The sequence below is a fragment of the Sturnus vulgaris genome, chromosome 5 (assembly GCF_052056855.1).
Source record: "Sturnus vulgaris isolate bStuVul1 chromosome 5, bStuVul1.hap1, whole genome shotgun sequence".
NCBI classification, from domain to species: domain Eukaryota; kingdom Metazoa; phylum Chordata; class Aves; order Passeriformes; family Sturnidae; genus Sturnus; species Sturnus vulgaris.
In genome coordinates this window covers 62,485,847-62,512,014 of record NC_142247.1, presented here as the reverse complement: position 1 = coordinate 62,512,014, position 26,168 = coordinate 62,485,847, and the positions used below count along the sequence as shown (strand labels likewise).

Sequence of the window (26,168 nt, the reverse complement as noted above, 5' to 3'; positions counted from 1 at the left end):
TATAATGAAGAAAGGAATGGAAACATGTACAGTATTTGCATTTTTATTATAAAATAAGGATTGTCAGTAAGAGTCATTTCTTGACTTTAGTAGCATTCATCACTTGTTCTTGAGCAGCTTTCTTTGCCTTGACCATTTCCACGAGTTCCTGAAGAGGTGGGGAAAAAAGAAACTTAACATGTAACTTGTGAACAATGCTGTGGTTTTGAACACTACATATATTCACTGTGAAACACTCTCGTTCTCAACGTAATGAGAAATATACATAGTTTAATACTGTAGAGCAATTTCTCTTAGAAACCAATCAATTGATGGAAGGTCAATGCTCCTATACTAGGAACTTTACCTACAGTAGGCTAGGGATAGGACTTCACCATCTGCTAGAGCTTGCTGTCAAACTATAAGACAAATTTTCTGACACAAACTTTCCTTCACAGAGTCCAGAGCCACTATTTTCACTGAGAAACATTTAGTCCTTACTTCTCTTTTGGGGTTGAGTTACCAAAAATAAGAAGTTTCCCATAAGGCTCTATAATTTTGCCTCTGTCAGATACTGTCTCTGGGAGGCAACAGAACAGTAAAAGTAAAGGATTCTCTCAAGACCTGGACTAGTGCCAGTCCCAGGAGGAGGTGAGGGACCTTACCTTATATCGCTTCATGCAGTCTTTTTTTGACCGGCCTGGAACAGCTGCTGCTATTTTCTCCCATCTTTCAGGAGTATTTACTGGATAAGTCTTCAATGCTTGTTCTAGAAGTTTTTGTTCTTCTGTAGTCCAAGGGGATGAATCTAGAGGTGATCCTGTTTTACATACAAAAAAGACAGCAAGAATAGATATTTTGAAGAGTCTAGAAAATATTGTAAAACCTATTATAGTTGATTTAAAATCCAAGCAGTTTTGGGACATACTATGTATACCATAAACCCTCAAGTCTGGCACCAGAGCCTGGATCACTTACTTGCTATGAAAGTTTGTAAGCAAATCTTGAGTAATTTCTGGGTTACTTTCTTCCTATGAGACCCGGGGAGACAAGTGCACAAGAAGGGTTCCCTTTTCACCTTTACCTTCAAATCGTTCTGAGGGGGCAGCACTGTCCATCTGAGGCACCACACCATGTTCTTTTTTAAATTTGTCAAATGCTTTCTTGTTTATGTCATCTTTTTGATGAGGGTCTATGAGCAACACACATTAAAGAGAGTAATTATTGCAAGAATATTAAAGCGAGATGTAATAATAACAACAATATTCTGTAGCAAATTAGTTACAATAATCACAAAATCATAAAACTCAATTCCTACTTACTTTAAAACTATGGTAAAGAGGTTGGTAATTAAAAAAAAAAATCAGCCAGCGTCCAGTAAACTTTTCTCAGAATGTCAGATTCTCCAACCCTTATCCTGCTTTATAGTACTCAGAGAAATACTTCTTCCATATAGTCTTAAACCTGAATCTGCAACTTCACCAAACTCAAGAGGGATTTATTCTCTCAAGTAAAGGCTGTGGCACAAAACTCATGCACTGCCCAGGGTATGACCATGTCAGAGAGGCAAAATCCAGGTGCTCCTTGTGCCACAATGTGGTTTGTAATGCAGAAACCTCTTGAAAACTTACTTGGCTTTTTTTCCTTCTGTAGTGAAATGTATAATTTCCTTAAGATCTTATTCCAGATCTCTCTAGGCTTTATTTTTATATTCATTTTTGAAGAGGAGATGAGCCACATTCATTTAAGATTCTTACTCTGGTGTTCGATACCATTTATTTTTTTAAAGTATGTCTAGAGCTTCATCAGTTCCATTTATTTTAGATGCCTTCCTTTGTAGGGAACTTTCTGAGAGCCCATTTATCTCTCTCTGAGCCCTGGCATTTCATCTGCCCCAGACATCAGAGCATCAAGCTACACTAAGAGTTGCTGAGAGTTGCTCGTGAGGTGCTGACTTAAAAAAGAGCCATTAGGATGAAAACACTGAATCACATAAATGCTCCTCTAAATCCTCCATCTGAACTACAGTTCTTTTGGGCCTGTACAGAGTGTTTCTTGAGAAAATCCATCTCCATTGAGAGAAAAGTCAGCTGTACAGAAGCAGGCAGACCATGTTATTACAAAAATTAGATAATATAGATACCAAGCTTCTGGAGACTCTTTGCTTTATTGATGACATCTTTCGCTGTTCGTTTTATTCCAGTAGTAGAGTGCAAGTTCATGTAATTGGCAATAACTTCCCACCTAAAGAAAGGATAAACCAGCATATTACATAATACCTTACATTCATACAAATTATGGTCAAGCTCCTGTTCACTTTATCAACTCCTGAGTAAGTTCAAACATACTTAAATACATGTAAAATCTCAGAGTAGCTATTCTAGAAAGCTTTCAGTCATTAACTGAAGAATTCAATCAGCTTGGGTGAACTTCTTGGTTCCCAATACAGAAAAAGGAAGGGGTAGAATGTAGGTAAGTGCAAACTTGTAATCCTCAAAATTCTGCTTAGCTGCTGCTTTCCTGAATTCCCAAAACACCTCTGTCATTAAATACTGCAGGCTGCACTGAAGGGCTGACAAGTTACTAACCCTATGTCCACTGTCTCCCAGAATACCTAAACATCAAGTAAAGGGGCTTAAACAGGAGAGAGCTGTAACAGCCCTAGCCCCAAGATTATTCCTAGTGAATTCTTAGAAAATGGAAGGCAGTATGTACCACTGATCACACAGGAGCCTTGGGGACTGCTGAGCTGCAGAAACAGGCGCTAGTACCACCTCGATGGAGTATGGCAGCTATTTTTTTTTTTCAGTAAGCGTCCATTTCTAATGGAGGTTTGAAATCTTTGTAATCCTAAGGGGAAGAAGGCATTTTGTTCCTGGGAAAAAGTATTTACAGTGTGCTCCTGTTTTTGATGTGTAGCAGTAAGCTGAGTGCCAGTACTGCTTTCTGTAAATCTTAGCCTTTCCCTTTTCCCCTGGCTCTCCCCTCAGGAAAGCTGGTGCACTTCACTCCTATCTTGGGATATTTTCCTCCTACCATGTGGAGGAGAAACCAGCTTCACATTCATTGTGGAGCACTTGAAAGTAGCTCACACACTTGTATTCCTACCCTGCTGCACCCCAGTCACTGGTGTGATTTTGTTGTCTGCTTTAAGGACAGGAGCCTACGCTGCAGTAAGCCCTGTGCAGACAGGCACCTCAACCCCATCCTGGTAATGGAGTGAGGCCCAAATCTGGGGGGAAACAAGATACAGGGCCAGAGCTGACTCCAGTGACACAGAGCATGGTACCAAGGAAAAACAAACCACTGCCTGCGAGTCAAGGAAAAGGAGGATGGTTAGGAAGTCCTTATACTGACAAAGTACTTGGGATGATCTGAAAATATGCTTTATTATGCTTGTTATTTAATGAAAAATTGTTAGTAGGGCTTTTAGCACCAAACCTGAGAAGTACCTTGAGTTAGTCCCTGCTGGAAAGAGGTTCACAGCTTTAATTAACAACTGTAAATCATCCTCTGGCCAATTTTTGCTTCCCCCTCCACCGCCAGTGGTTGACTTTTCTGAACTCTTTGTTGCTTGGCGCATACGAGCTTCTGCCTCTTCTTTCTCTCGCCTTATTTGTTCATTTATTTCTTCTATCTAAAGATTGTAAATAAGCATTATTTATTTACTTACTGAATTAGTGTTACATTTTACAGTGTCACAACTCCTCTGACCTTGCTTTGAACCTTGGATTTTGCTTCATTTCTGTTCTGTATATTATATATAAGGAAACAGAGGAGCTTATCTGTTCCAATATTATCTCCCTTCATTCCATATGTATATTTTTAGGATTTAAAGAGTAGGAGTTAATAGCAGATATCCATCACAGGTTCACTAGGAAATTAAATGAATACCCCCAGAATTAAAGCAAGAGTTTTCAACCTTGTGTGAGTGTCTAGGCTAGCACTTGATTTAGAGGGACAGATCCACAAAAGAACTAAGACCAGTGAGGGCAACTTAACATGCATGTTGAATACACTGATTCTCAAATACTCCAGCCTAACTGGTATCTAAGCCTGATTATGTCAGTACAACCATAGTAACAGAGAACTTCTATAATGAACTCCAGATTTTAGTTACTAAGTGTGTACTCAGGGTTAGATGGCCATACATAGTTTTTAGCGAGCTAAAAACTACTGAAGTTAACGTACTGCAAATTTTTGTGACCTGTAATCATACTCAAGACTATAGTGTGACACATCTTTAATCATCTGCTTCTGAGTGGGCCCAGTCCAATCTTGGCAATACTAGAAGAGCTGTGCACTTACGGTTGTTGGCAGGATGCCCAAAGGCAAGAGCAAGAAACTTATTTCATAAAAACTTCCTGGCAGAAGGAAAGTTACCTGATAATTTTTAGTGGAATAGTTGTAACAGATAGAAAGGGGACTGCCCTGCATTTGGAACACCCTCCTGGAGAATGGAATATTGAATTCAGTCCCCTGTAGAACAAGAGGCATTTCAGTCTTAAATTGTCTGATGAGTAAACTGACCCTGGGATGGGGGCAGATTGTATTCCCTGCCATGGAAAAAAAGTTCACAGTTGTGAATCCACAGTGGATGAGAGAAGGCACCTTATTCTTTCTGCAGGATGTAGGTTCAGCTTTTAGTTCAAATGGCTTTCCCCAATGGCAAACATAGGCAGATCCTTGCTGAGTTTTGGTAAATTTTGATTCCATGTGTCTTGCATTTCCCATTCCTTGGTATCCAACCTACCAGCCTTTCTAGTGCCTACAGCACACTTAAATGTCCTTTTGTGGATCTATCCCCAAGTCACAGACGCTAGACTAGGACTTTTTTTGTACAACAGAATAGGTTAATATGCCCTCCTTCCCTCAAGGTAACTGCTAACGTTGTTGGGCAAAACGAAATTCCTCTAGTTTCTGTATAGTGTACAAGAGGTAGATTTTGTGTTCTTTACAAATAAAAGTGTATTTTTTTCTTGGCTGGCCCTGTTAATTTGACCAGCCATGAGCTGCACAATGTAAAATGGAGCAGAGATACCTCTGCCTGTGGACTCTGAAAATCGAGTCTTTTACGAAGCATGATTCCACAGCAGCTATGCTGTATCTTACTTCAATTCAGACAGGTTGATTTCACAAATTATTCTGTTATTTTGATTCAACACTCAGCATAATTACCTGTTTTACTACAGCCGCCTTTCCTCCTTCCCTTGTTGTGGATGTAAGTGCTTCATTCAAGCATTGCAGACTAAAAATAAATTATTAAGTTACAATGGAGAGCTAGTAGAAAGACGGGTATCAAAACGAGCAGAAAGCAGCAGCAGAAGACTTACCTTGCTAGCTCAAGACGATCACAAAGCTTTTCCACCTCCTCCATCATTTTAACACAATCTGCCTCATTATCAGAAAAGTAATTCCAGTTCTGGAAGCAGAAATACACGTTCTACAAAGTTCTTGAACTTTATTGTCCTATTCCTTCAGACAAAGGCTTAACACACAGCATTCTTCAGCCACTGCTGCATTTGGACCTATTTGGTCAGCTTTACTCGTAACTCATACCCATGTAAGTATGTGTTTTAGTATTTTGTTCTTTTAATAAACCCACTTTCCATACCCATCTGCAGCCCTAAGAACAAGCAAATGTGTGATACAGTCTGATCTAAGCAAACAGTAATTTGTCTGATGTAACCTGTATTTCATTGTAATAGCAGTTACATACCTTGCATGTTGTTCTGAGTTTTTGCCTTTCTTTCTTGATTGCTTTCTTCTGTATCTCTTTTTCCTTTTTTGCTACTAATGCTTGCTGCCTAACTTCTTCCTCCTCCTTTTCTTTTGCTAACCGTGCTGCTTCTAATTCTGCTTGTCTTTGCTGCAATCAAAATGAAAAAAAAATCCAAGTAAAAAAATCCTCCAAGTCATATTGTTACAGAGTCATTGAGTCATGCAATATCAAAATGTGTTGTTTCTGGTTTGAGTGGAGTTTTGTTTGTATGTTTTGGGGTTTTAAAATGCATAAATACTTTAATGTTTGGTTTTCCAAGAAATTTGAGGGAGATGATGAAACATATACCATTTGGCATTAACTCAAGTACTCACTGTGAGGACCCTCAGTTTATAAATCCTGACTTCTTCTACAACAAATATATAAAACTGTACGTAATTTCCTACGTCTGCCTCAGGAGTATAAACTTCGTGGTCCAGTATTTCTTCTGCATCACTGACGTATTTTGCAGTGTTCTAATGTCTTTTAAGTTACTTTTTTGCGCCTTGCAGCTCCCCTTCATTCCTGTACTTTCAGAGCCATCTTTTCCAAACTGTTCATATTTATCAAGTATGTTCTGTTACCTCAAAGCATTTCATACCAACCAACAATTCACAAACCACATGCACCAGGCACGCAGACATATCCATTTTATGCACTTAATGCTTGCCTTGAAACCAGAGGAAGTGTATGCAACAAAATAACTCAGTTTTCAAAGGTGCTGTGTTTCAGGTCTGCATTCCTTGTTTCCATCTCATTCTCCGAAGGCTGCACAGGCATCAAAGACAACACATCTTTGAGCCCCAGTGTAATTCTGCCACATCTAGAACCTGAAGCAATGCATCAGGTGTGAATGAAGCAGAGTTTTTCAACCCAAATAAAGTACTTCACTTACTTTTTCTTTTGCCTCCTGTTCTTTTCGTTTTGCTTCTACCTTTGCTTTCTTCTCTGCTTCCTTCTTTGCCTTTTCTTCCTCCTTAAATTTCTTTATCCTGGGATCACAGCTGTACGCATTGTCTGGCAGAAGAAAGGAAGCATCATGTATAGAAGACAACCAGGAGATTTCCACAGTTAGTTAACTAATCTCTCTTTAAAGAACAGCAGTTTGTGTGCTCACCAACAAGAGTCCTAATTCTGTTCATTTCTTCTTTTTTTCTCAATGCTCTGGCAGCTCTGTTCTGCTTTTCAATCCACCTCCTTTCATCTCGACTAAAAGGGAAAGCATAGTTCAGTGCTAATGCTCTACAGTGCCACTGTTAGAAATTCATCAACAAGCTTCTTAAATAGTTTCCCCCACACAGATGTTCTTCTGTGAATACTTCAAAAATAGGCTTCAAAAAATGAAGTTCCAGGCTCTGAGCTCATGTAAAAAATGCTAAGTGTTTACATAGTTATATAAACCTGACAAACCAAGCTGCTTATCTGTCATTGTAGGGAATGAGATCATGGACTTTATTTCCAAAATGCAATCCGCTTGCTTACCTAACATTAAACTCAGGCAGAACAACAGAAATGCTAGCATACAGTAATTAAAGGACAGCAGTATAAGCAATGCCACAATTATCTTGTTTTGCAGAATATAGTCATGTCAAGTACACCCACAGAAACAACACTCTATTAAGTAGCAGGATATTCTGGGTAGTCATATCACATTCACTCCAGTAAAATACAGCTCAGGTTATAGACGGGCCAGCTAAATAATCTGAAATGTTTACCAGTGCTGTCAAGAAAGAGGCAAATTTTTAGCAGGGGTCTATAGCCTCATCCACACAACCACACAGAGAATAATAGAGGGGGCAGGGAGATTGGAACGATGTGGTACTTAAAACTCCTTCCAACCCAAAGCACTCTATACCTCAGAACAAAGAAAACAATCCCCAAAACTGAGAAGGAGACTAATATGAGTAGATTGAAGCTTTAAAACACAAGCAACATCACTTTTGGCAAGAAGGGGTAGCAAGAATCATGACATCTGAACAGCAGCTGTAATGTAGTTCTCTCTCCTAAGCACAGCAGACTAGGTACCATTTGTCTAAACATCTTTGAGAAAGGATACTAATGACAGGAATGAGCAGAAAAAAAGAGCTGTGCAAGTAATTCAAGATCCTTCCAATGAGAAGCCTAGACATTCACCTGTGTGATTTACCACAAGTACAAGTGATAGGGAATTGATTACAGTTCCTTCACAGAATCTTCACAGGAGAGAACAGTGGGTCTGGTGAGGCTCAAGAACTTCAATAGCAGGAAGAGGCACAAGAGAAGAGAAATGCCTAGCTACAGCCTAAATATGGCAGTTTCTAGCACAAAGCAAGCCAACCACTGAATCTAAATACAAAACTGATTTCTATCCAAACTTGGAAGAAGATTCATACAATGCAAGTTATGGTTTTCACGGATTGCTAAGTGAAAGGTTTGTGTCCTGTGAAATGTGTGTTAGACTAAATGATTCGGTGCTCCAACTTGAACATTCTGTGTTTATAAGCGTAGGAAGGATTTTCCAACGGCAACATGGTCTGAGTAATTCAGTAACTATCACTATGTCAACAAATACATATTTTTTATTAACATGAAGCCATCAGAACTCATCTCTCCAAATTCTAGGAAGTATCTCTAGGAAGTATCACTTTCTCAGTACAAATTAAAGAGAGAAACGATACCTGGACGCTCATCCTCTCTGTCCTGGCTCCAAGTTCAACCTGTGCTTGGGACTGGCAGGAAGTGCAAGTCTGAACTTAAATGAACACACATTTCAGAGCACCTCAGATATACCTCTGTGAGACAAGCAGGAACTACTTCAATTACATGAAGAAGCCCACAGTAAGTTCAGTTTAAGTCTGTGACTGACCTCTAAGCTGGAAGAGTGGAATTCAGACTTGGCTCAGCTACCTTTCTTCCTATGACTTACAGTCTAAGAGAAAGTTGGAAAATCTTGCTGTATCAATCTCTCAGTCTCCTGTCAAAATTATTTTTACTTACATACCATTCTGCTTTTTCTTTTTCCTCTTCATCTAAATAGGAAAATTCTCTCCAGGAATCAAAATTATACCTAAAGTAAATTTAAGAAAAAAAAAAAAGTGAATGAAAAAACAGCAAATCTGTTAAAAATCAGCTACCTTTTCTACTGTAATGTGTTTCTAGGCAACTATACTGCTGTTTACAATTTATAAGACATAATTTACAATTATACTGCACCTACAGTGATTCCACTGTGTTAAGTAAAAATGCAGGATATGATTTACACCTCTCTGCACTGTGGGACATAGTCTACTTCAGGATGGCATCGGTACTGCCCACTCAAAATGTCTACAGCTGTCTAAGCTCCCATCACAGGCAGTGGAAATGCAGTGCAGTCTATAGAGTTCAGAGATAAATTAGTCCTTGTGTTAGCATCCATATTTAGCAGGTATAGCAAGCCATAAACATTACTGACTTTCTTGGACTAAACACACCTTCCTTTACTAGGGGAGCTTAAACACCTACAACATTTCCACTCAAAATACAGTATAGGTGAAATAAACCTGACTTCCAGTCTGTGGGTCAGCTCAGATCTCAGCCACTGTGCTCAGAAATTCGCACTGCAACCGGGAATTTACAAGTGGATGGATTAGCCAGGAAAAAGCCAGCTCAGTTTGTGGAAGGCACAAAACAGCTGTGGGTTCACTTTGCGACAGCCCACAGTGAACAGCTCACACACCAAAGGGTCTGCAAGCCCTTTATATTGCATATCTTGAACACTGAATAGAAATGGAGGCATCAGCTCACTTACCAAAAGGAATAGAATGCATCTACCTCCTCAAACGAGGAGTTCATGTCCCCAAGTTTAGGTACATTTTTCTTATTTGACCACCTGAAAATAAATGGATATATTCAAGAAGTAATACATACGATCTTCATAATATGGCAATTGTTAAGTACAGAATCAAAATCCAAGGCTCCCTTCCACCATCATAGAGGAGGCACCAGGAAAGAGGAACAGAACAGGAGAGTTCCTCCTAAGTATCCTCCAAACTGGGCATTTTTGAGGGAGTTTCCCCTCAAAAAAAACCCTTCTCCTGCCTGAGTGCCTTTTGCCTTGTGCCTCAAGAAGACCTGATGGAGCACAAGCTATATTTGTAGATAATTCAATTCTCCATGCACATTCTTCTGGTAGAGGAGGTTACAGACAGTGGACAAAAAGTGCTCTGTGAATAACTCAGCTCTATAGTAGGGTACAGGAAGTCTCCCACACATTCTAATGGAGTACAAGGGAATAATGCATACTCTGCCTCTACTGCATTTTTTTCTAGGGAGATCTTTCACAGGCTCTAGAATTTGTTGTTCCATGACACAGCATCCATTTCCATTGCAGAGAAAGAAAAAACCTCATCTGACAACCACAGATCAGGGTCTGTTAAATAATAATTGTTCAGAATGTTGTAAAGTGCCTCAGGCAATTAAGCACTTTTATACAGGGAAACGTTGACAAGTTTCTATTGTGACAACCTTAATACCAAGTTAATTGTCAACCATGAATCAAATGCAGAAAAGTCACAAAATGTAAGAGAGAACCATCAAATATTGATAGTTACAATTATCTTCTCTTTTAACCAGGAAAATTGTGACTATTACTACCATCTTCTGTTAATGTGTCACTCAGAGGAAATTAATTTTAAAAAGGAATTTTTAGTCAGCAGCACACAAACATTTTGTATTGTAATTAATTTTAAGATGAAACAATGAGCTGTACAAAAAGGGCAGTAGGTAATATGAAGCTGAGAACTTAAAAATTGCATGGGTCAAATTCAATGCCATCAATGTGACGGTTCAGATTATTTTTAAATTAAATAAAAAATAATTGCAACTATTTTAGTTGTATTACATTTCTAGCAAATTAATACATCTCTTGTTACAAACACAATGTCAAAAGAGTTTGCAAATGCTGATTCTCCAGCAAAGGCAGTCAGACATAGCTTACCTGGCATTCCTTTCAAAAACTGGTGAGAAAACTTCGAAGAAATTTTCTTTTGCTTCACTTTTGGAAGGTACCGAGTTATCAAAAGTTGGATCTATGCTGTTAAATGCTCGTCGTTTCACAGGATCAGATAGTATTTCATAAGCTGAAAGTTACCAAACATAAGGTTGTAAATGTTTAAAAAGATGTTCTCAGATCTGTGTTTGATCTATCTGTAGTGTTCTGTTCAGCTTGATATTTAATTATTTTAGTGACACAAAAAAGTGTTGCTGTCTATTCCTGTTAAACTAAGTAGGAGGGAAACATACATGAAAGAGAACACATTTAACCATTAAGATGCAACAAAACAGAAAATATTTAATTTCATAGCAGTAGATTTTGTTCAGACACTGGGAGTTTGGGCATGTCATCTTCAGACTTTTATCCTACATCATATCCTTGCAGATAAATTGACAAAATGGTCTACTGAGGCACAGAGTAAAGGTAGTCCCTGAAATGTGTTGTCAGAATGGGCAAGAACAGGAACCATTCAATAGAATTTTTGCAGGTCGTGATGAAGTTATACTGAATCTTGGATAGAATATAGAATTCCACATAAACTCTCCAAAACATGCAAACACTCCCTGTTTTCCTGTTCTTACACTCCTGCAGTTGGGGAGCATCACATTACTAATCTTATATTCTGGAAATCACACAAACTATAGCTTCAGTACTCTTACTTTTTTCTCACTGAAGTGTGGAGTTTTACAAGGACTACTATTTTTCAGTGAGAATGAAAAGCCGAAGGAATCAAATTTGTGTTGCAATCATTCATGGACTTCTGTGCCTGCACCCCTGCCAGAGGACACTGCACCATGAAGGCTGGATGTAGAAGGTGATAACCTGGAGGAGACCTTGGTGTTCTGTAAACTGATCTCACTCACATGTCAGTGGAGAGAGGAAGGAATGACAGTGGCCACCAGTGAGCTGCTGTCTGCCAGTCTGCCCTTTCCCTCTGGGCAAGGACTTCACCAACACTCCAAATGAACCCAATTATCCTGCCTCAGTATCCCTCATACCATTTTCCTGATGCAGGAAATTCTGTGCACATCTACTGGTTCCTCTTCCGTTTAAGAGATGTCCCTTCCACTTACAGATCCCCAGTTCTACTCCCACACACTCAGCTCCCCCAGCTCTGTATCTCTCACACATTCCTTTGTCAGAACAAGTTCTGAATCCAACCTATGTTCTCCCACTTTTCCAAGTTTCTTCTCCCTGTTTTATTACTGTTTGCTCCGACTCCTACAATTTCCTACAGTTCCATTTCAGAATTTCCTTCCTCCAAAATGCTGCCTGGGAGCATTATTCCTTTTCTTTGATACTTTGTGCTTTCCTTTCTGTTTACCCCCAAACTTGGACTGTAAGCAGTTAAGGAAGATTCTGTGATATTTTGCTCCATGCAGGTAGAACACAGAGCATATTCCTGAATTCATGTGCAGGTAGTTCTCATCATAGGTATCTTGACAGTTTCTGACAGGACTGTGACAGAAAAACTATTTTCTTTGGCAACCTTCCTCCTTCTGACAAGTCCAAGGGAGGCTGAAAACATTAGTTTGTTTAACACATCTCACACTAACTAGTGTGTGTAAGAAGACATTCAGAGAAAGAAGTTTAAAATACAAATTCCAAGATTTCCTCCTGCTTCAACCTTATTGAGTGAAAAAAATTTATTTAAAATAAATAAAAAAGCCAAGCACTCAAGTATTTCTGGAGATGTAAGTCATATACCTAAAACAGCCCCTGTGGCTTTGGAATTGGCCAGCAGTGGTGTTCTGGATCACAGAATCATTAAAGTTGGAAAAGACCTCTGAAATCAGTCCAGCCATTAATCCTGCACTGCCAAGTCCACCACTATAGGCAAGAGGGAAATGTTATTCAATTGAGTTCACATGCTCATCTGTGGGCAAAAATGAGCAGCTGAAGAAACTGATGACCTGGATCAAATCAACACATGTTCTGTTGTCACAGCAAGCACATTAGAATTCAGATTTTCCAACTGCTATTGGTGCCTGTAGGGAATTGCTCCATGGCTCACTAATTTATCCCAGGTATGGGGCCACCTCCAGAGGTTCATCTGTGTGTGTACAGCTACAAGTGTCACATTTGTCACCAGCTGGCATGGCAGCCAAATGTCTGTCAGCTGCATTCCCATCCTGCTTCTACCCACTGGGAAGTTACACCTAATGTGATCTATTGATGCAGTTTTCTAAATTGGAAAAGAACTTCTCCAGCTTGAATTGACAATTCCTTTAAAATCTTAATGAAGCACAACAAATACATTTCTGATAATCAAGTGGATTGAGAGAGTATCTAACAAACGAGATCAATTGCTTACCTTTAGTTATGCAGGTAAAATAATCATTATCACCTTCTCCTATCTGTTCCCCTGCAGCTTTTCGCTTGTCTGGATGATGTTTCAAAACCATCGATTTATCTAACACATAAATGCATTACATTACAGTTAGAAATGCTTCATCAGAAACAGTTTCAAACTACAAAGTAATTCCAATTGGCATTTCTCTAATTCGAAACTTAAATAAAAATAAAAACCAAGCAGTCAGATCTGGCAGAAAAGAGAAGTTAATGAATTTTCTTAGATTTAACACTATAGTTAGAATTAACATTATTTCATCTTTGCTGGGACATAACCACAACTCAGGAACTCTATTCTCTATTCCATCTCAACATCTGAAGAAATCTCTGAGGCTTATTTTACTATTATGCCTAGCAAAGTGCTTTAGCACGTGTAAGTGTACCATTAGCTTCATAACTGAAAAAATAAAAGCAATTAATGTACTTTTAGTTATTTCTAATGAAAAAAAAATAGCTTAGATAAAATAAAAATTGTATTCTGTCCCTTTACTGAAGTTCTGAACATGATCCAAGGTGAAATTCAGCAAGAAAACTTAACCTGTGAATGCTGCTGCACTTCCCCCTGGCTAACACTGAGCAGACACACAGGACTTTGGGTTAAATTCTCCCTGTACTCAGGCCTGGAATCCTAAGGCACAACCGGTACATACAGAGTATGTACTGAAGGTGCTACCAAGGTTGTCTTGGAGTTTAAAAGGTAAAACCAGATTTTAGACCAAATTTTTTGCCAAAAGATCTTGCCATATTGTGTTACAATGCATACTGTGCCTTCTTGGTTCTCTCTAAAATACCAGAGAGAAGATGCCATGCAAGCAGTTATAGCAACCTGTCTCCCGAGAAACAAATCAGAATTCTTCTTAGAAACAGGAAAGCACAGTATACACAGGTGGCAAAGACATCTCTACAGCACCATGGAATAAGTGAGTGCTGTCAGAGTCCTAAAGAGAGAGGCTCAGGTTCTTGCTCAGAAGATCAGTGAGACCACTGACCACCACCAGAACAGGTGCTGCTATATTCTATAGTGTGGAACACCTGCCTGAGGCAACGTGATTTCCTGTGTAAGTTGGAAATTCACTGATTTTCATCCATTTTCATGTGGAAGTATCTGGAGAGAGTGATTCTTCTTGTACCAGCACAATTATTCAGGTTTATACAATTGTTCACAAGACCCATTCACAAAACCATCAACTTATCCTAGAAAGCCTACTGAACAGTCTTCAGAGTCTTTAAAAATCTTTCTTCAGTGAATATTTGCATTCTTCCTGCAAAGTCAAGTACACTGCTTTCCAGAAATAAAGTTCTGAAGCCCAACATACTCCATTCCCATGCAACACTCAGACTAGTATGACTGTTAACAGCAGCCTGAGTGTAAACACTCAGGAGCAATAAAACACTCTCAGGGGGCTGCAACTGAACCTCTGGGAACACATGGGGCAGGGACAGCTCTATTCCTCTGCCTTTCACTGAGCCTCACTGCAGACTCAAAAATACAGAAATGTATAGTTACAGTCTCAAGGCTGTTGACAAAAAACACAAGCCAGAAAGCAGAAATGTGAAATTTTTTTATTCCCTAGCTTTAGGCCTCTGGATTTCAGAGCTGTAACATGAATTTAAGAGGCTGGTAAGCAACACAAATCAAACTTTTAGACCTGGGAAACAGTAAAAACCTTGTTCACAACATGCAGGTATTTGCACTGGAAACCAGTTGTGTACATCTGAAAATAAAGGTTATGCTTATGAGGGAACGGTACTTACGAGCTGCTTTGATTTGTTTCTGAGTAGCCCTGTATCGTATATTTCCCAGCCCAAGAACTGCATAATGGTCTTGATTCTGAGAGAAAAGAACCACAAACCCTAATAAACACTCATAAATACAACCCACTCATAAATACAACCCAACACACACACAAAACCAGTTCTCCTCCCCATCTCTTAATGGCAAGAGGGAGAATTCTTCCCTCTCTCAATAAACACTGGGAAAAGACTATAGGAACAACTGTCATAAATTATTTAATAACTGCTGAGTAACTGAATATCGATAAATTAAGGCACTGTCATAGAAATTCAAGTAGTTTAATCTAAGTTGGGTTGCAGCACTAGAAAATTCAGTTATTGGAAAATTGAATTGCCATTGTTAGTATAAAGAGTGCCAATATAACTCCAGAATAAAGGAGATGGTGACAGGGAGAAGAGACTCTTAATACTTTCAGGCAACAAAATAAAAAGCCACAGCTCAAAACTAAGATCTTATATTGATATGTTTGCCTTCAAACACCAGATATTATGGTAAGGGACACAAACTGATTCAGATGGGTGTAGGAGGGGAAGAGAAAGGAGATCTTTAGCACCTGGGCATGGCAAATAACCTTAATGGGCAAAACTAGTTAACAGTAACCCCTATTGACTAAATACCTTCCAGTCCTTTGGGTCAAGGGTTTTTAACATAGGATATTCCTCAAGCTGCAGTTCTTCATCCCCCGATTCTTCAGAAAGTTCCTTCTCATCTTCCAGCTCCTGGAAAGAGGCAGAAACGTTTATGTTTCTCCTCTTAATAAACGCTTCAAACCATCTTCCCACAGGTTCCACTTGACAGAGTACTGATGCTATAAGCAAAAACATAAAAGCAACTTCACCTTTTGTGGTTTACTTTTTTTTTTTTAAATTAAACCCCATCAAAACCCACAGAAGTACAGCATCACACAAGGTTTCAGATCGCTAAATCTTCTCTTTGGCTCCCTATACACCAGACTGCAAGAGCCAACACTAGTGCCCATGAGACAGAACCTCCCATCGCTTCGCCGTGCTCTCACATCTGGAAAGGTGCTTTCAAGTTAAAGGAACGCACGCGTTTTATAAAATAAATATTAAATACAGTCCTATTGGCAACGGAGGAGGCAATCGCGGCAGCGATATTAAATTTGGATTGCTCTTCCCCGCGTTCCCGCTCCCCCTTCCCAGGCCACTCCCTCCGGCAGCGAACCCAGACTTGTTGCTCGCACACGGGCTCAAACGATGCCGGCGAAGGCACAGCACGCGAGACGGAGACAATTAAAGTCAAATAAACAGGGAAGTTCTTCGAGACCGGCCGATTTCCCAGCTCCAGCGCCCGGGGGGCGACCTGTCCCCGGCGCAGGCCCCTCCGGCCCGCGGTACCTACCGGCCGAGAGCGGCCTGGTGACGGCCGAGCGCTGCCCGTCCCGTGCGGGGCCGCGCAGCAGCGCCATGGCCGCGGCCTGCGGCTGCCGCGGCACCGGCGCGTGCGGCGCCCACAGCGCTTCCGGGGCGGCGGCGGCGTGCGGCGCCATAAGCGGCCCGGCCGGCTCTGCCCGGGTCCCGCGGGCCCTGCCGCGCCCCCGTCGCTCCCGCGCCGCCCTTGCGGCCGGAGCGGCTCCCGCGGGGCGGCACCGGCGGGGCTGCCCAGGACCGCGGGATGAACCGGCAGCGCCGCGCGGAACTCCCAGCGGCGGCCGCGGCGCCGAGGGGGAAGGTGTTTTCTGCGCACGGGCCGCGGTGCACCCTGGTTTGTGTTCCGGGCGGAAGCGGCGCGGTGCTGCGTAAGGCGGGTGGGCGCGATGCCGGATTACCTGGGAGCCGACCAGAGGAAAACCAAGGAGGAGGAGAAGGAGGACAAACCCATCCGCGGTGAGGGGCGATGGCGAGGACACTCTCCGAGCAGCGCCCGGGCTGGGAGTGGGGCGACGCCGCCGGCGGCCATGTCGGTGCCGGGAGCGGCGGGGCTGGAGGAGCGGCGGGGGGAAAAAGGACTAAAAAAGATTAAAAACGTCTCTAATGTGTGTTTTGGCGCTGCGGCTGCCGCCCTGGGAGTGTCCCCTGGCCCGGCCCGGAGCCTGGGCTCGGGCTGTGCCGCCGCTGGCGGGGAGGGAAGCGGGGCCGGCCGGGCCTGAGGCGGACGCGGATGTGAGGGGCAATGGCGGGGGGCAGCGGGGCTGCAGAACAAACAGCGAGGGGCTGGAAGGGGCGATCCGCAGTTTAAGTCTGGTTCTTTTACAAAAGGTTCCTAAAATGTCGCATTTCTTCATCGTAAGATAAAAAATGTCTTTTGTGGTTTAGTACTTACTTTTATACTTAAAATATCCAGCAAGACGTGATACAATAACGCTACACCTCCCTGAAAGGAGGCTGTGGTGAGGTGGGGGCTGGGCTCTTCTGCCGTGCCCGTAGTGAGAGAAATCGAGGAAATGGCCTAAAGGTGGGAAGGGGAGACTCAGATTAGATATTAGAAAAAAATATTCGCAGTTCGGGTGGTCAGACACTGGAATGGGATGCCCAGGGAGGTGGAGTCATCATCCCTGGAGGCGTTCAAGAGGCGTCTCGATCTGTCGCTGGGTGATGGGGTTTCGGGGTTACAGGGGCAGGGCTCTGGGTTGATGGTTGGACTTGACGATCATGAAAGTCTCTTCCAACCTTGATAATTCCATGATAATTTCTTTCTCTTGCCGGGGGGAGCTCCGCAGAGCTGCTCGTGTGCTGCTGCTTTCATTCGGAATTCCGGGGAAGCAGGAGAGGAAAGGTGGCAGAGATTTCCGAGGATACCGGCACAGTGTGGAAGTTGCCGGTTGCCCCTCATGTTTTAACTTATTGTGGCTTTTTATTTAGTGTTAGTAAATATTTAATAAAGCATTTGGAAGCACAAGCAGCACAGAGTAATTAGTGATGGACTTTGAACTGTTAACATTCAAGAAAGATTTCTAAATTATAGCAACAGAGTGTTCAGTAGCCATAAAAAACAATCAGTGGTGTGGTACAAGTAGTCAGGAAATGGATCAACATAGAAAGTCTTCAGAATCATGTATAACACATGCTGCACCCAGATCACCAGTGCTATGTGGTTTGGGCTCCATGTGTCTTAAAAACAGTGGAATTAGACAAGAGAGGAAACAGGGATGGGAAGGGAGAGGGAGTGTTGGAAGTCTGTTAAATGGCAAGTGAAGTGATAGTGGTGTGTCAGACAGTGACACTAGCACAGTTGTACTTTTCTTAGTTAATGGAGTCACTGGATCCACCTCTGTGCAGAGATTTTGCTAGTGCAGAGTGGTGACAGTTTTTCATTGATGTTTTCTTGAACATCTAGAAACAATAAGTAAAAAAGATGAAGTTGTGATATCTTCCATCTCTTTTTTGAACAGTCATAGACTGGGAAACTACTTTGAGTGAAGCAGAGTTGAAGTGGCTTGCTTGCTGTGAGCTCTGAGTGGTGCAGGTTTTTGGACTGATGAGAGTAGCTGGAGATCTGTTTCCTTTTTCTTGTTTATCTGATGCTTTTTCTTCCACTTTGGTTCAGTGAAAAGTGGAAACGCAAAAGAATCTCTCCAAAATACATGTTTCGACCTTTTAGAAGCAGAATTAATACTGCTGGCTTTGTTCTCAGAACTGGAAGCTAAGTCTCTCCTGTTTTGTTTCAGCTCTTGATGAAGGAGATATTGCCTTGCTGAAAACATATGTAAGTAGCACACACGTGGGAGTGTTAAAGACACAAAGCAGTTCCTGTGGGAATACAGGAGTGAAGGGGTGTGCACTTAGCAGGTGGAGAATAACTCTGCTTCTCTTAGTGCTTTTCTCTCCTGCCAAAATCTTCCCTCCCTTTTCACCTTCCAATGAGAAGGCCGCAACACTAAAAATAATCTTGGATTTGCTAACTTGGAAGTAATTAAGGGTTTGCTTCTCTATTTTTGTTTTTTATCTCATCACTGATTGCCACAGTGGTCTAACAGCCAGTGCTTTACTAGGGCGTTTTCACTGGCCAATTTTCTTGGATTATACAAAAAAGACCCCTCCTGCCACCGAATTGACTTGCTTTTAGCCATCATGTTTAAAGAGCATAATGTTGGGAGGCACTTTCCACAGAAAATAAGGCTTAAAATGCCTTTCTATTGGGAAGTACAGTGGGTCTACAAAAGAACTCTTGAAAGATGAAACTTGCAGCTTAGGTATATTTGGCAGAAGTCTGAATTTTGTTGACACCAAGACTCCTTTACAGAGCTCTGAAATACAGCCTGTACCCACTGCAGCTTCTTTTTTTTGTTGCCAGTGGTCTACAAAGGAGATTTTGTAAAGCAAATCCAGGTATGAATCTGCCTGTGTTAGGCAGATCTGGATCAAAAAAAAAACATTTTATCATGGGCAAGAATTCTGATTTGCCCCTTGATCCTTCTGCTGTCCTCTGTGGATGATGGAAAGGTTGGGTTAGGCAGTTAAAGCACTTGTACAGATGGTTTTCAGAAAGTGTATTCAGAATTCTCTGTGTATATGATTTTACTAAGTCTTTTTTATACTTTAGGAAAACTAGTTTGACAAAGTAAGGCTGAACAAGTTAAAAAGAAAAACAAATTATTAAAGTTTGCAAACGTGGAAAATTTCCACCTTCCCAGTTGGTCAGTTGTGTGTAGCTGCACTTCACTTTTGCAAACAGAAATATTATTACTGGAAGTTAATTCTGTCTTTTTTGGCTGTCATTAATGGTTGGCTGTTGTACAAGACAGTCTGTTGAACATCTTGATGTGCAGCAGCTCTTGTCATTTTTTCCTAAACATGAGATAATCTGGCTTAGGAAATCTATGTGATATTCCTTTTTCAGGGCCAGAGCACGTACTCAAGGCAGATCAAGCAAGTAGAAGATGATATTCAGCAACTGCTTAAGAAAATCAATGAGCTCACTGGTATGTTTTTGTTGTAGAAAGGTTTCAATAGAAGAGCCACAGATACCAAAACTAGTGTTGTAAGAAGTTGATTTCCAACAACTTCTGCATGGGTTTTTAGTTGTTTTTCTCAAAAGCACCCAGTTCTTTAATTGTTAGCATGAGATTTTTGCTTGTTAGATGGTTTTTTCAACTGTACAGGACTAATCTGTACATCTGATTTTGTTATTTTGTACTTTAACATATTTTTAATCAAAACTGTGGTTTTTATATATAATGGTGGCATGAAACAAATGCCCCTTTCTGACAACAGATAATGAAGTAGTAATAACAATAACAATTAAATTGTTTCCTAATTTTTCTTTCACTGATGTATGTTTTTTTGCCCTGTTGCTAATCCTGCAGTGGCTCTCAGTTCTGCCAGGAACACCACTATTTCTCTTGTAAAATAATCTTGATTCTTTTAAATACATCATAGAGATGGTATTTGTTGTATGCATGTTTTGGAAGATTTATGGGGTTTTTTATCTGTGTGAATCTCTTAGTTTCTGATACCTTTCACTGGAGCTCAGTGAAAGCACTGGAGAGTTTCACTCCTTTAGTGAAATGTAAATGTCATCTATCAGTGCTCTGTCCTGCTGTAATCATCTCTATACGACAAAATTGTCTGAGAGGGTGGCCAGGCTGGGATTTGAATGTTCAGCTGCCATGGTCATGTAGACTCTTTCCTAAGGAAACTTGTTCTTCAGAGAATCCATCAAAAATACACGTGTGCTTTGTTTTGGTGGTCTCTCAAAACTTCCTGCAGGGTTATCTCTAAGATTTTGGTGTGGGAAGGATGGCTGGCATCTCAGTTAGCTGCTTCCTCCTCAGCTTGTTTGTGCTGCATACAGGAATCAAGGAATCCGACACTGGCTTGGCTCCTCCTGCCCTTTGGGATCTGGCTGCAGATAAACAAACTCTCCAAAGTGAGCAACCATTGCAAGTTGCAAGGTGAGAACACTCTTATCCTTCCAGTAGAGCTTATAGTGTTAAAAGTCTGATTTATAGCTTATGTGTGGACTTCTTTTAAAATATAAAGCTCATGTTGTGCATATTGAAAGTCCTTTTACCACTGAATCATAAAGGAACTGTGATTATGTGGGATGTATTTCATACTTGTACTTATTCCTGCAGCCATTGTATGGTGCTGTAATGGTGTAATCACAAGTACAACAGGTATTCTGCTGTATTTGGAAAATGAGACTCTTGACACTTATGCAAATAGCAAAGTTTGTCTGCCTGAATGTGCAATTGTGTTTGTGTGTTAGGTGCACAAAGATCATCAATGCAGACTCTGAGGATCCCAAGTACATTATCAATGTCAAGCAATTTGCCAAGTTCGTGGTGGATCTCAGTGACCAGGTGGCACCTACTGACATAGAAGAAGGCATGAGAGTTGGGTATGCAAAGTCTTTGTGTTCATGTGACTCCTCCTGCAGAAGCTTTCTCTGAGTTGTCTTGTATTGTAGTTTGACAGGTCAGCAAGCCCTCATTTCCAATTTTTGCAGTGGTTGAAATTACACCACTGCTGTCTTCCTCTTGGATGACAGTAATTCCACCTGTATGCTCTGCTGGAATCTTGTTTTGATGTTATTTTGACAAAAATTGACAAAACCCATGTGTCATTGGACAGAAACCTTTCAGTTTGGGCTCCAACAGTCCCAGCTTTCAGGTAGCTTCTTCCTTGGCACTCTGCAGTTGCACTCAGGGCAGCCAGGAAATGTTCACTGAGGACGTGAAACTTGTTACTTTAAGAGTCAGTATTTTCCCAGTTTGCTCTGTGGGATATTTTGAAATTAGTAGTTTTGGAAACCTTAAAATTTTCTGCAGAAAGAATTCCAGTATCTAGCCTACCTGACTATTAGCTTTCAGGGCTGGGCTCTCTTGATGCCAGAAAAAAGAACAGTTCAAGAATTCAGCTTCTCATTTCCAGAGTTGTTTCTACATAACACTTTACTTAACCAGTGTTAAAACAATAGTCTTTATGCTTCCTCACCAGGGTGGACAGAAACAAGTACCAAATCCATATCCCCTTGCCTCCAAAGATTGATCCCACAGTCACCATGATGCAAGTGAGAGTTGCCTTTACTTACTTTGGCATGACTTTGTCTTGTAATTCTGATTCCTTTCACTGGATTTTGTTGTGGGCTATTGAAAGCCCGTAGAGATTTGAAGCACCAGGCTGGTAACTGCTCACTCACCTCTTTGTTGTGCAGGTAGAAGAAAAACCTGATGTCACTTACAGTGATGTTGGTGGCTGTAAAGAGCAGATTGAAAAGCTGAGAGAGGTGGTTGAAACCCCTCTGCTTCACGTAAGTAACCTCCCGATTGAAGCTTCTATTATTTTGGAAATATTCTGGTCATCTGTTAGCATGTGAAAAAGCAAGAAAAGACAATGTCACTGAATGTAAACATGTTAATGAAAGAAAGTGAGGTTTTACCGAGTGAATTCCAGCCCAGCTTCATTTACATTGCTCTTCATTCATGATTTCCTTAATTTGCATATATGCTTCGATGCACATAATCATTAATTTGGACATAACCTTGCCTTCTGGCTCTCTTTGTTACAGCCTGAAAGATTTGTGAACCTTGGAATTGAGCCTCCCAAAGGAGTGCTTTTGTTTGGGCCACCTGGCACAGGCAAAACCCTCTGTGCCCGTGCTGTGGCTAACAGGACTGATGCCTGCTTCATCAGAGTGATTGGATCTGAGCTGGTGCAGAAATACGTGGGAGAGGTAAGAGCATGTACTTGATGGAGAGTGGAGGGGTTTGCAGATTTCCCTTGTGGATACCAGACACCACAGTGAGGGCGAGGGATGGATGTTCTTGGAAGTTTCAGGTGCAGGGGGCAGGAGCTGTCAGACAAATCACTGCAGGTCAGGCAATGGTGACATGACTTCAGCTTTGCTGTCACTGGTGAAGGGGATTTTACCACTTATTTTTGAGTTGGCCCTGAGGTAAATTACTTTGTCTGTACTTCTGAGTTTAAGAGCAGTAATTTTTCTCTCTTTTATAAATTCCTTTAAGCTTTATACTTGTCCCATTATATACGTGAACAAATAACGAGTTTTCTCATTGGAAACTTAGAAATATTTGGAATCCTGCAAAGTTTGATTTTGATAGTTTTCTGTTAATGTGCCTCAAACCTCTAAAAAAGTCTTGATTTTTTTGCTTTCAGGGAGCTCGAATGGTTCGTGAACTCTTTGAAATGGCCAGAACTAAAAAAGCATGTCTTATATTCTTTGATGAGATTGATGCCATTGGAGGTATGTTTGTAGTGGCTACAGTTCTAATTTCCTGTGAGATCTTCCAGGTTTTTCTTGTAGTTCTGTATCTGGATTGCTGCATTTCAAGAAAAGTGCTTGAAAATACTGAGCAAAACTAGTCCCAGGATACTCTGTGTCCAGGAAGCTGTCAGGAAGTGTTTTATACAGCTCAGATGGGAAGCCATTTTTGCACATTTGGAACACCCAGATTATGCGAACTTTAGCGAGGAATCTCTGTATTTTGTTTGCAAAAATGTACTGTACTTAAGCCCCCTTCAGCTTCTGGACTACAGGCCACATCTTTATGACTTCCTGAACATTATTCGTTTTTCTCAAAAGAAAGCGCTTAGGTCCTTTGAAAGTAGAATAGTTTTTACAGATAGGGGAGAAGGATGATTTTGGTTGAGGGAAGGACAAAACAAACAAACTACATGGGTAAATTCCAGGAGCTTGGCCAGTTGTTAGGTAGGGAGATAGAGGCTCTTTCACACTGAGGACCTTTTTAACTCGTCACACCTTTTTAACTCATCACAAATATTTGTATGCACTTTAAAATCATTTTCCCAGGTGTCCTGTGTTACAGCCACTGTCAGACCTCTGTGTCCATGGCCTGGAGCTGCCTCTCCCTCAGTGAAACTCGTGTGTCTCCTCTCCAGGTGCTCGTTTTGATGACGGGGCCGGGGGTGACAATGAGGTACAGCGCACCATGCTGGAGCTCATCAACCAGCTGGATGGGTTTGACCCCCGGGGCAACATCAAAGTGCTGATGGCCACAAACAGACCTGACACTCTGGACCCAGCACTGATGAGGCCTGGCAGGCTGGATAGGAAGATTGAGTTCAGCTTGCCTGATCTTGAGGTGAGAACTCTTTATTTCACTGCCATGTATGCTCTGATAGTAGCATGTTTCTTCAGTTAGGGCATCATTGTCTGGAAGTTTGAGAATCAGCAAATGCATCACTCTTAAATTATGTGAAACTACATGGAAATACGGAGGGTTACAGGTGTGCCAAAGGTTTTCGCACACTGCACAGATTCCACCCTGGCCAAGAAGCCATGGTAAGCAGCTGTAATCACTGTACGGTCCTGCCTCAACAGAGAAAAAATCCTTTAACCAGATGCACAATTTAGTTCAGAAGTTGGAATGTGTTTCGTTTGGCTCTTTTGAGAGACATTTCTTGAGGTACTTCTATGATGAAAACCTTTTTTAAAGTTATTTTCTTACTTTACTGTCATGGGCACTTAGACTTTCCAGTCCAGACCTGGGAAACCATAGTTGGGCAGCAAATACAAGATGTATTTTCCGTTTTCGTGTGTGGTGGACACAGCTGCAGGGTGGAGTCATCACCCCTTTCATGCTATGAACACTTCTCCTCCTCCCTTTCCTTCAGGGGCGAACTCACATCTTCAAGATCCACGCTCGTTCGATGAGTGTGGAGAGGGACATCAGATTTGAGCTGCTGGCTCGGCTGTGTCCTAACAGCACAGGTGAGCTGCACGTATTTATTTCTTTACTTAAACAGCTCTGTGTGTGCTCTGTGTCCCCTGGCAGTCAGTGTTGTTTATCCCTGTCTCTCCCAGGCGCTGAGATCCGCAGTGTCTGCACGGAGGCAGGAATGTTCGCGATCCGAGCGCGCCGGAAGATCGCCACCGAGAAGGATTTCCTGGAGGCGGTGAACAAAGTCATCAAATCGTACGCGAAATTCAGCGCTACCCCGCGCTACATGACCTACAACTAGCACCTGGGAACGTTCTTCCTGTTCTCCCCCCAAAACTTGCTCTGGAACAAAAATCCAAGTGTAGTGATTGATGTTTTGTTTTTGGAATCTAGAAATAAAGGGAGTGTTCCAAACAGTAGGTGAGTGTTCATTGTGAGTATTTTACTCCAATGGACTGTTGCTGCCGTAGGGAAAAGATCTCAGTGAGGTTACAGCAGCACAGGCTAAATCACAGATAATTTAAAATCAGATACCTGGGCAATGGCAGACGTCCCAAGTTTAGATCTCTGGTCACCATCTACACGCCAAAACCTTCAGTCTGAGCCATAGAGGTGCTAGAAGACCCTTGAGTGACTCCAGTGTTTCTGGGTGTGCTGAGAAATGCTTGTGTGTCCCAAGAAAACAGAGCTGCCGTGGGAAGGCATGTGTGGCGGTCTGAGTCATTGTCCAGCTTAGGGAAAGCATGAAAGGACATTTTTTCCTTCTCTTGGTGAATGCTCTGGTACCATCACAACTTGGTTTTTCTATCCCTTTTTATGAGATTCTTTCTTGTGTCTTACAAAATAGTAAATGGGTCAAGGAGGAGGAAGGTGTAATTTCTTAGTGCTAAGGGATGGAAAATTCCTTTTCTCTGATCCTGCTGTGAAATTTGACATCAGTCTGGTAGAGAGCACTTTGATCCCTTGTATGACTGGTCTGAGATGCTGCTGCACACAGGATGACCTTGGCAGAGTCCTGGTGCTCCATAGCTGAGCAGGGGCTGGGAGTTGTTGGCCACAGGCACCCTTGAAAGGTTAATTCTCATTCATCTGACATGTTCCTGCAGAGCTAGATGTGCTCAAAAAAAACCCAACAGCCTTCCATTTTCCTTTTCTTTCAAGTGTTGCATTAAAGTGGTTCCAGGGGAAGAGGTGGAAGAACTTAAAGAAATAACCGAGGGGAAAAATGCTTTTGGGAACTGCTTTGTCTTGGAAGTGGGAGAAGTTTTACTGTCAGTTGTATCAAAATAAGACCTATCAATTTATCAAGCTTAAATTATGAAGCCACTTTTGTTGTTTTTTTTTTTAAGAGGAAATGTGTGCAATAGGGAGAGTGTGTAGCCATGGCCTGGGTTAGGATTCTGGCTCGTGTCATATCTTGATATGGAAACTTGGGCAATCTCAGTACTCGTGTGTCATTTCAGGAAGAACATTTTAGGGAAGGATGCAAGTTTATCGGTAGGACAGACTGTTTCTCATTTTCAGAAAACATCACTGAAAGCATCTCTATGTACCAGGAGCAGCACTGTGTAAAACTGTATCAAGTGTAGCCTTTAACTGAGAAGGGTAAGTGAAATATGGAGAAACAATTTAGATCTTACCAGGTATCCTGACATCATCAGTG

General features: G+C 41.5%; 2 protein-coding genes across 3 annotated transcripts; one reads left to right on the top strand and one right to left on the bottom strand.

The window, feature by feature from the left end:
* Nucleotides 1-27: 27 nt before the first annotated feature.
* On the bottom strand, nt 28-16,423 carry DNAJC2 (DnaJ heat shock protein family (Hsp40) member C2). Of its 2 annotated transcripts, none has more exons than XM_014869041.2 (17): nt 16,261-16,423; nt 15,516-15,706; nt 14,859-14,934; nt 13,066-13,164; nt 10,695-10,836; nt 9,507-9,587; nt 8,721-8,786; nt 6,858-6,949; nt 6,636-6,757; nt 5,699-5,848; nt 5,313-5,401; nt 5,158-5,227; nt 3,432-3,616; nt 2,123-2,223; nt 1,064-1,171; nt 645-799; nt 28-148 (listed from the first exon to the last, which is right to left on the bottom strand). In XM_014869041.2, the coding sequence occupies exons 1-17, from the start codon at nt 16,406-16,408 to the stop codon at nt 74-76; spliced, it is 1,950 nt and encodes a 649-aa protein (XP_014724527.2). In that variant the 5' UTR covers nt 16,409-16,423; the 3' UTR covers nt 28-73. The 2 variants fall into 2 exon arrangements, with proteins under 2 accessions (XP_014724527.2, XP_088021974.1); XM_088165848.1 differs by having other exon boundaries at nt 15,516-15,617; nt 16,261-16,350.
* A 49-nt stretch (nt 16,424-16,472) lies between these two features.
* Nucleotides 16,473-24,924, top strand: PSMC2 (proteasome 26S subunit, ATPase 2). Its single transcript, XM_014869040.2, has 12 exons — nt 16,473-16,745; nt 18,527-18,564; nt 19,699-19,780; nt 20,653-20,752; nt 21,070-21,201; nt 21,801-21,873; nt 22,018-22,113; nt 22,372-22,536; nt 22,980-23,067; nt 23,724-23,926; nt 24,459-24,555; nt 24,649-24,924. Exons 1-12 carry the CDS (start codon nt 16,676-16,678, stop codon nt 24,804-24,806), a joined length of 1,302 nt encoding a protein of 433 aa, XP_014724526.1. The 5' UTR covers nt 16,473-16,675; the 3' UTR covers nt 24,807-24,924.
* The last annotated feature ends 1,244 nt before the right edge of the window (nt 24,925-26,168 follow it).

Coding starts and splice junctions, on each gene's coding strand:
- DNAJC2 (XM_014869041.2), bottom strand. CDS start 16,408: ATGGCGCCGCACGCCGCCGCCGCCCCGGAAGCGCTGTGGGCGCCGCAC. Junction 6,758..6,857: donor CAGAATTAGGACTCTTGTTG/GTGAGCACACAA, acceptor TTCTTCTGCCAG/ACAATGCGTACAGCTGTGAT. Junction 3,617..5,157: donor AGGCGGCTGTAGTAAAACAG/GTAATTATGCTG, acceptor TACAATCTTTAG/ATAGAAGAAATAAATGAACA.
- PSMC2 (XM_014869040.2), top strand. CDS start 16,676: ATGCCGGATTACCTGGGAGCCGACCAGAGGAAAACCAAGGAGGAGGAG. Junction 21,202..21,800: donor GAAGAAGGCATGAGAGTTGG/GTATGCAAAGTC, acceptor CTTCCTCACCAG/GGTGGACAGAAACAAGTACC. Junction 22,537..22,979: donor TGCAGAAATACGTGGGAGAG/GTAAGAGCATGT, acceptor TTTTGCTTTCAG/GGAGCTCGAATGGTTCGTGA.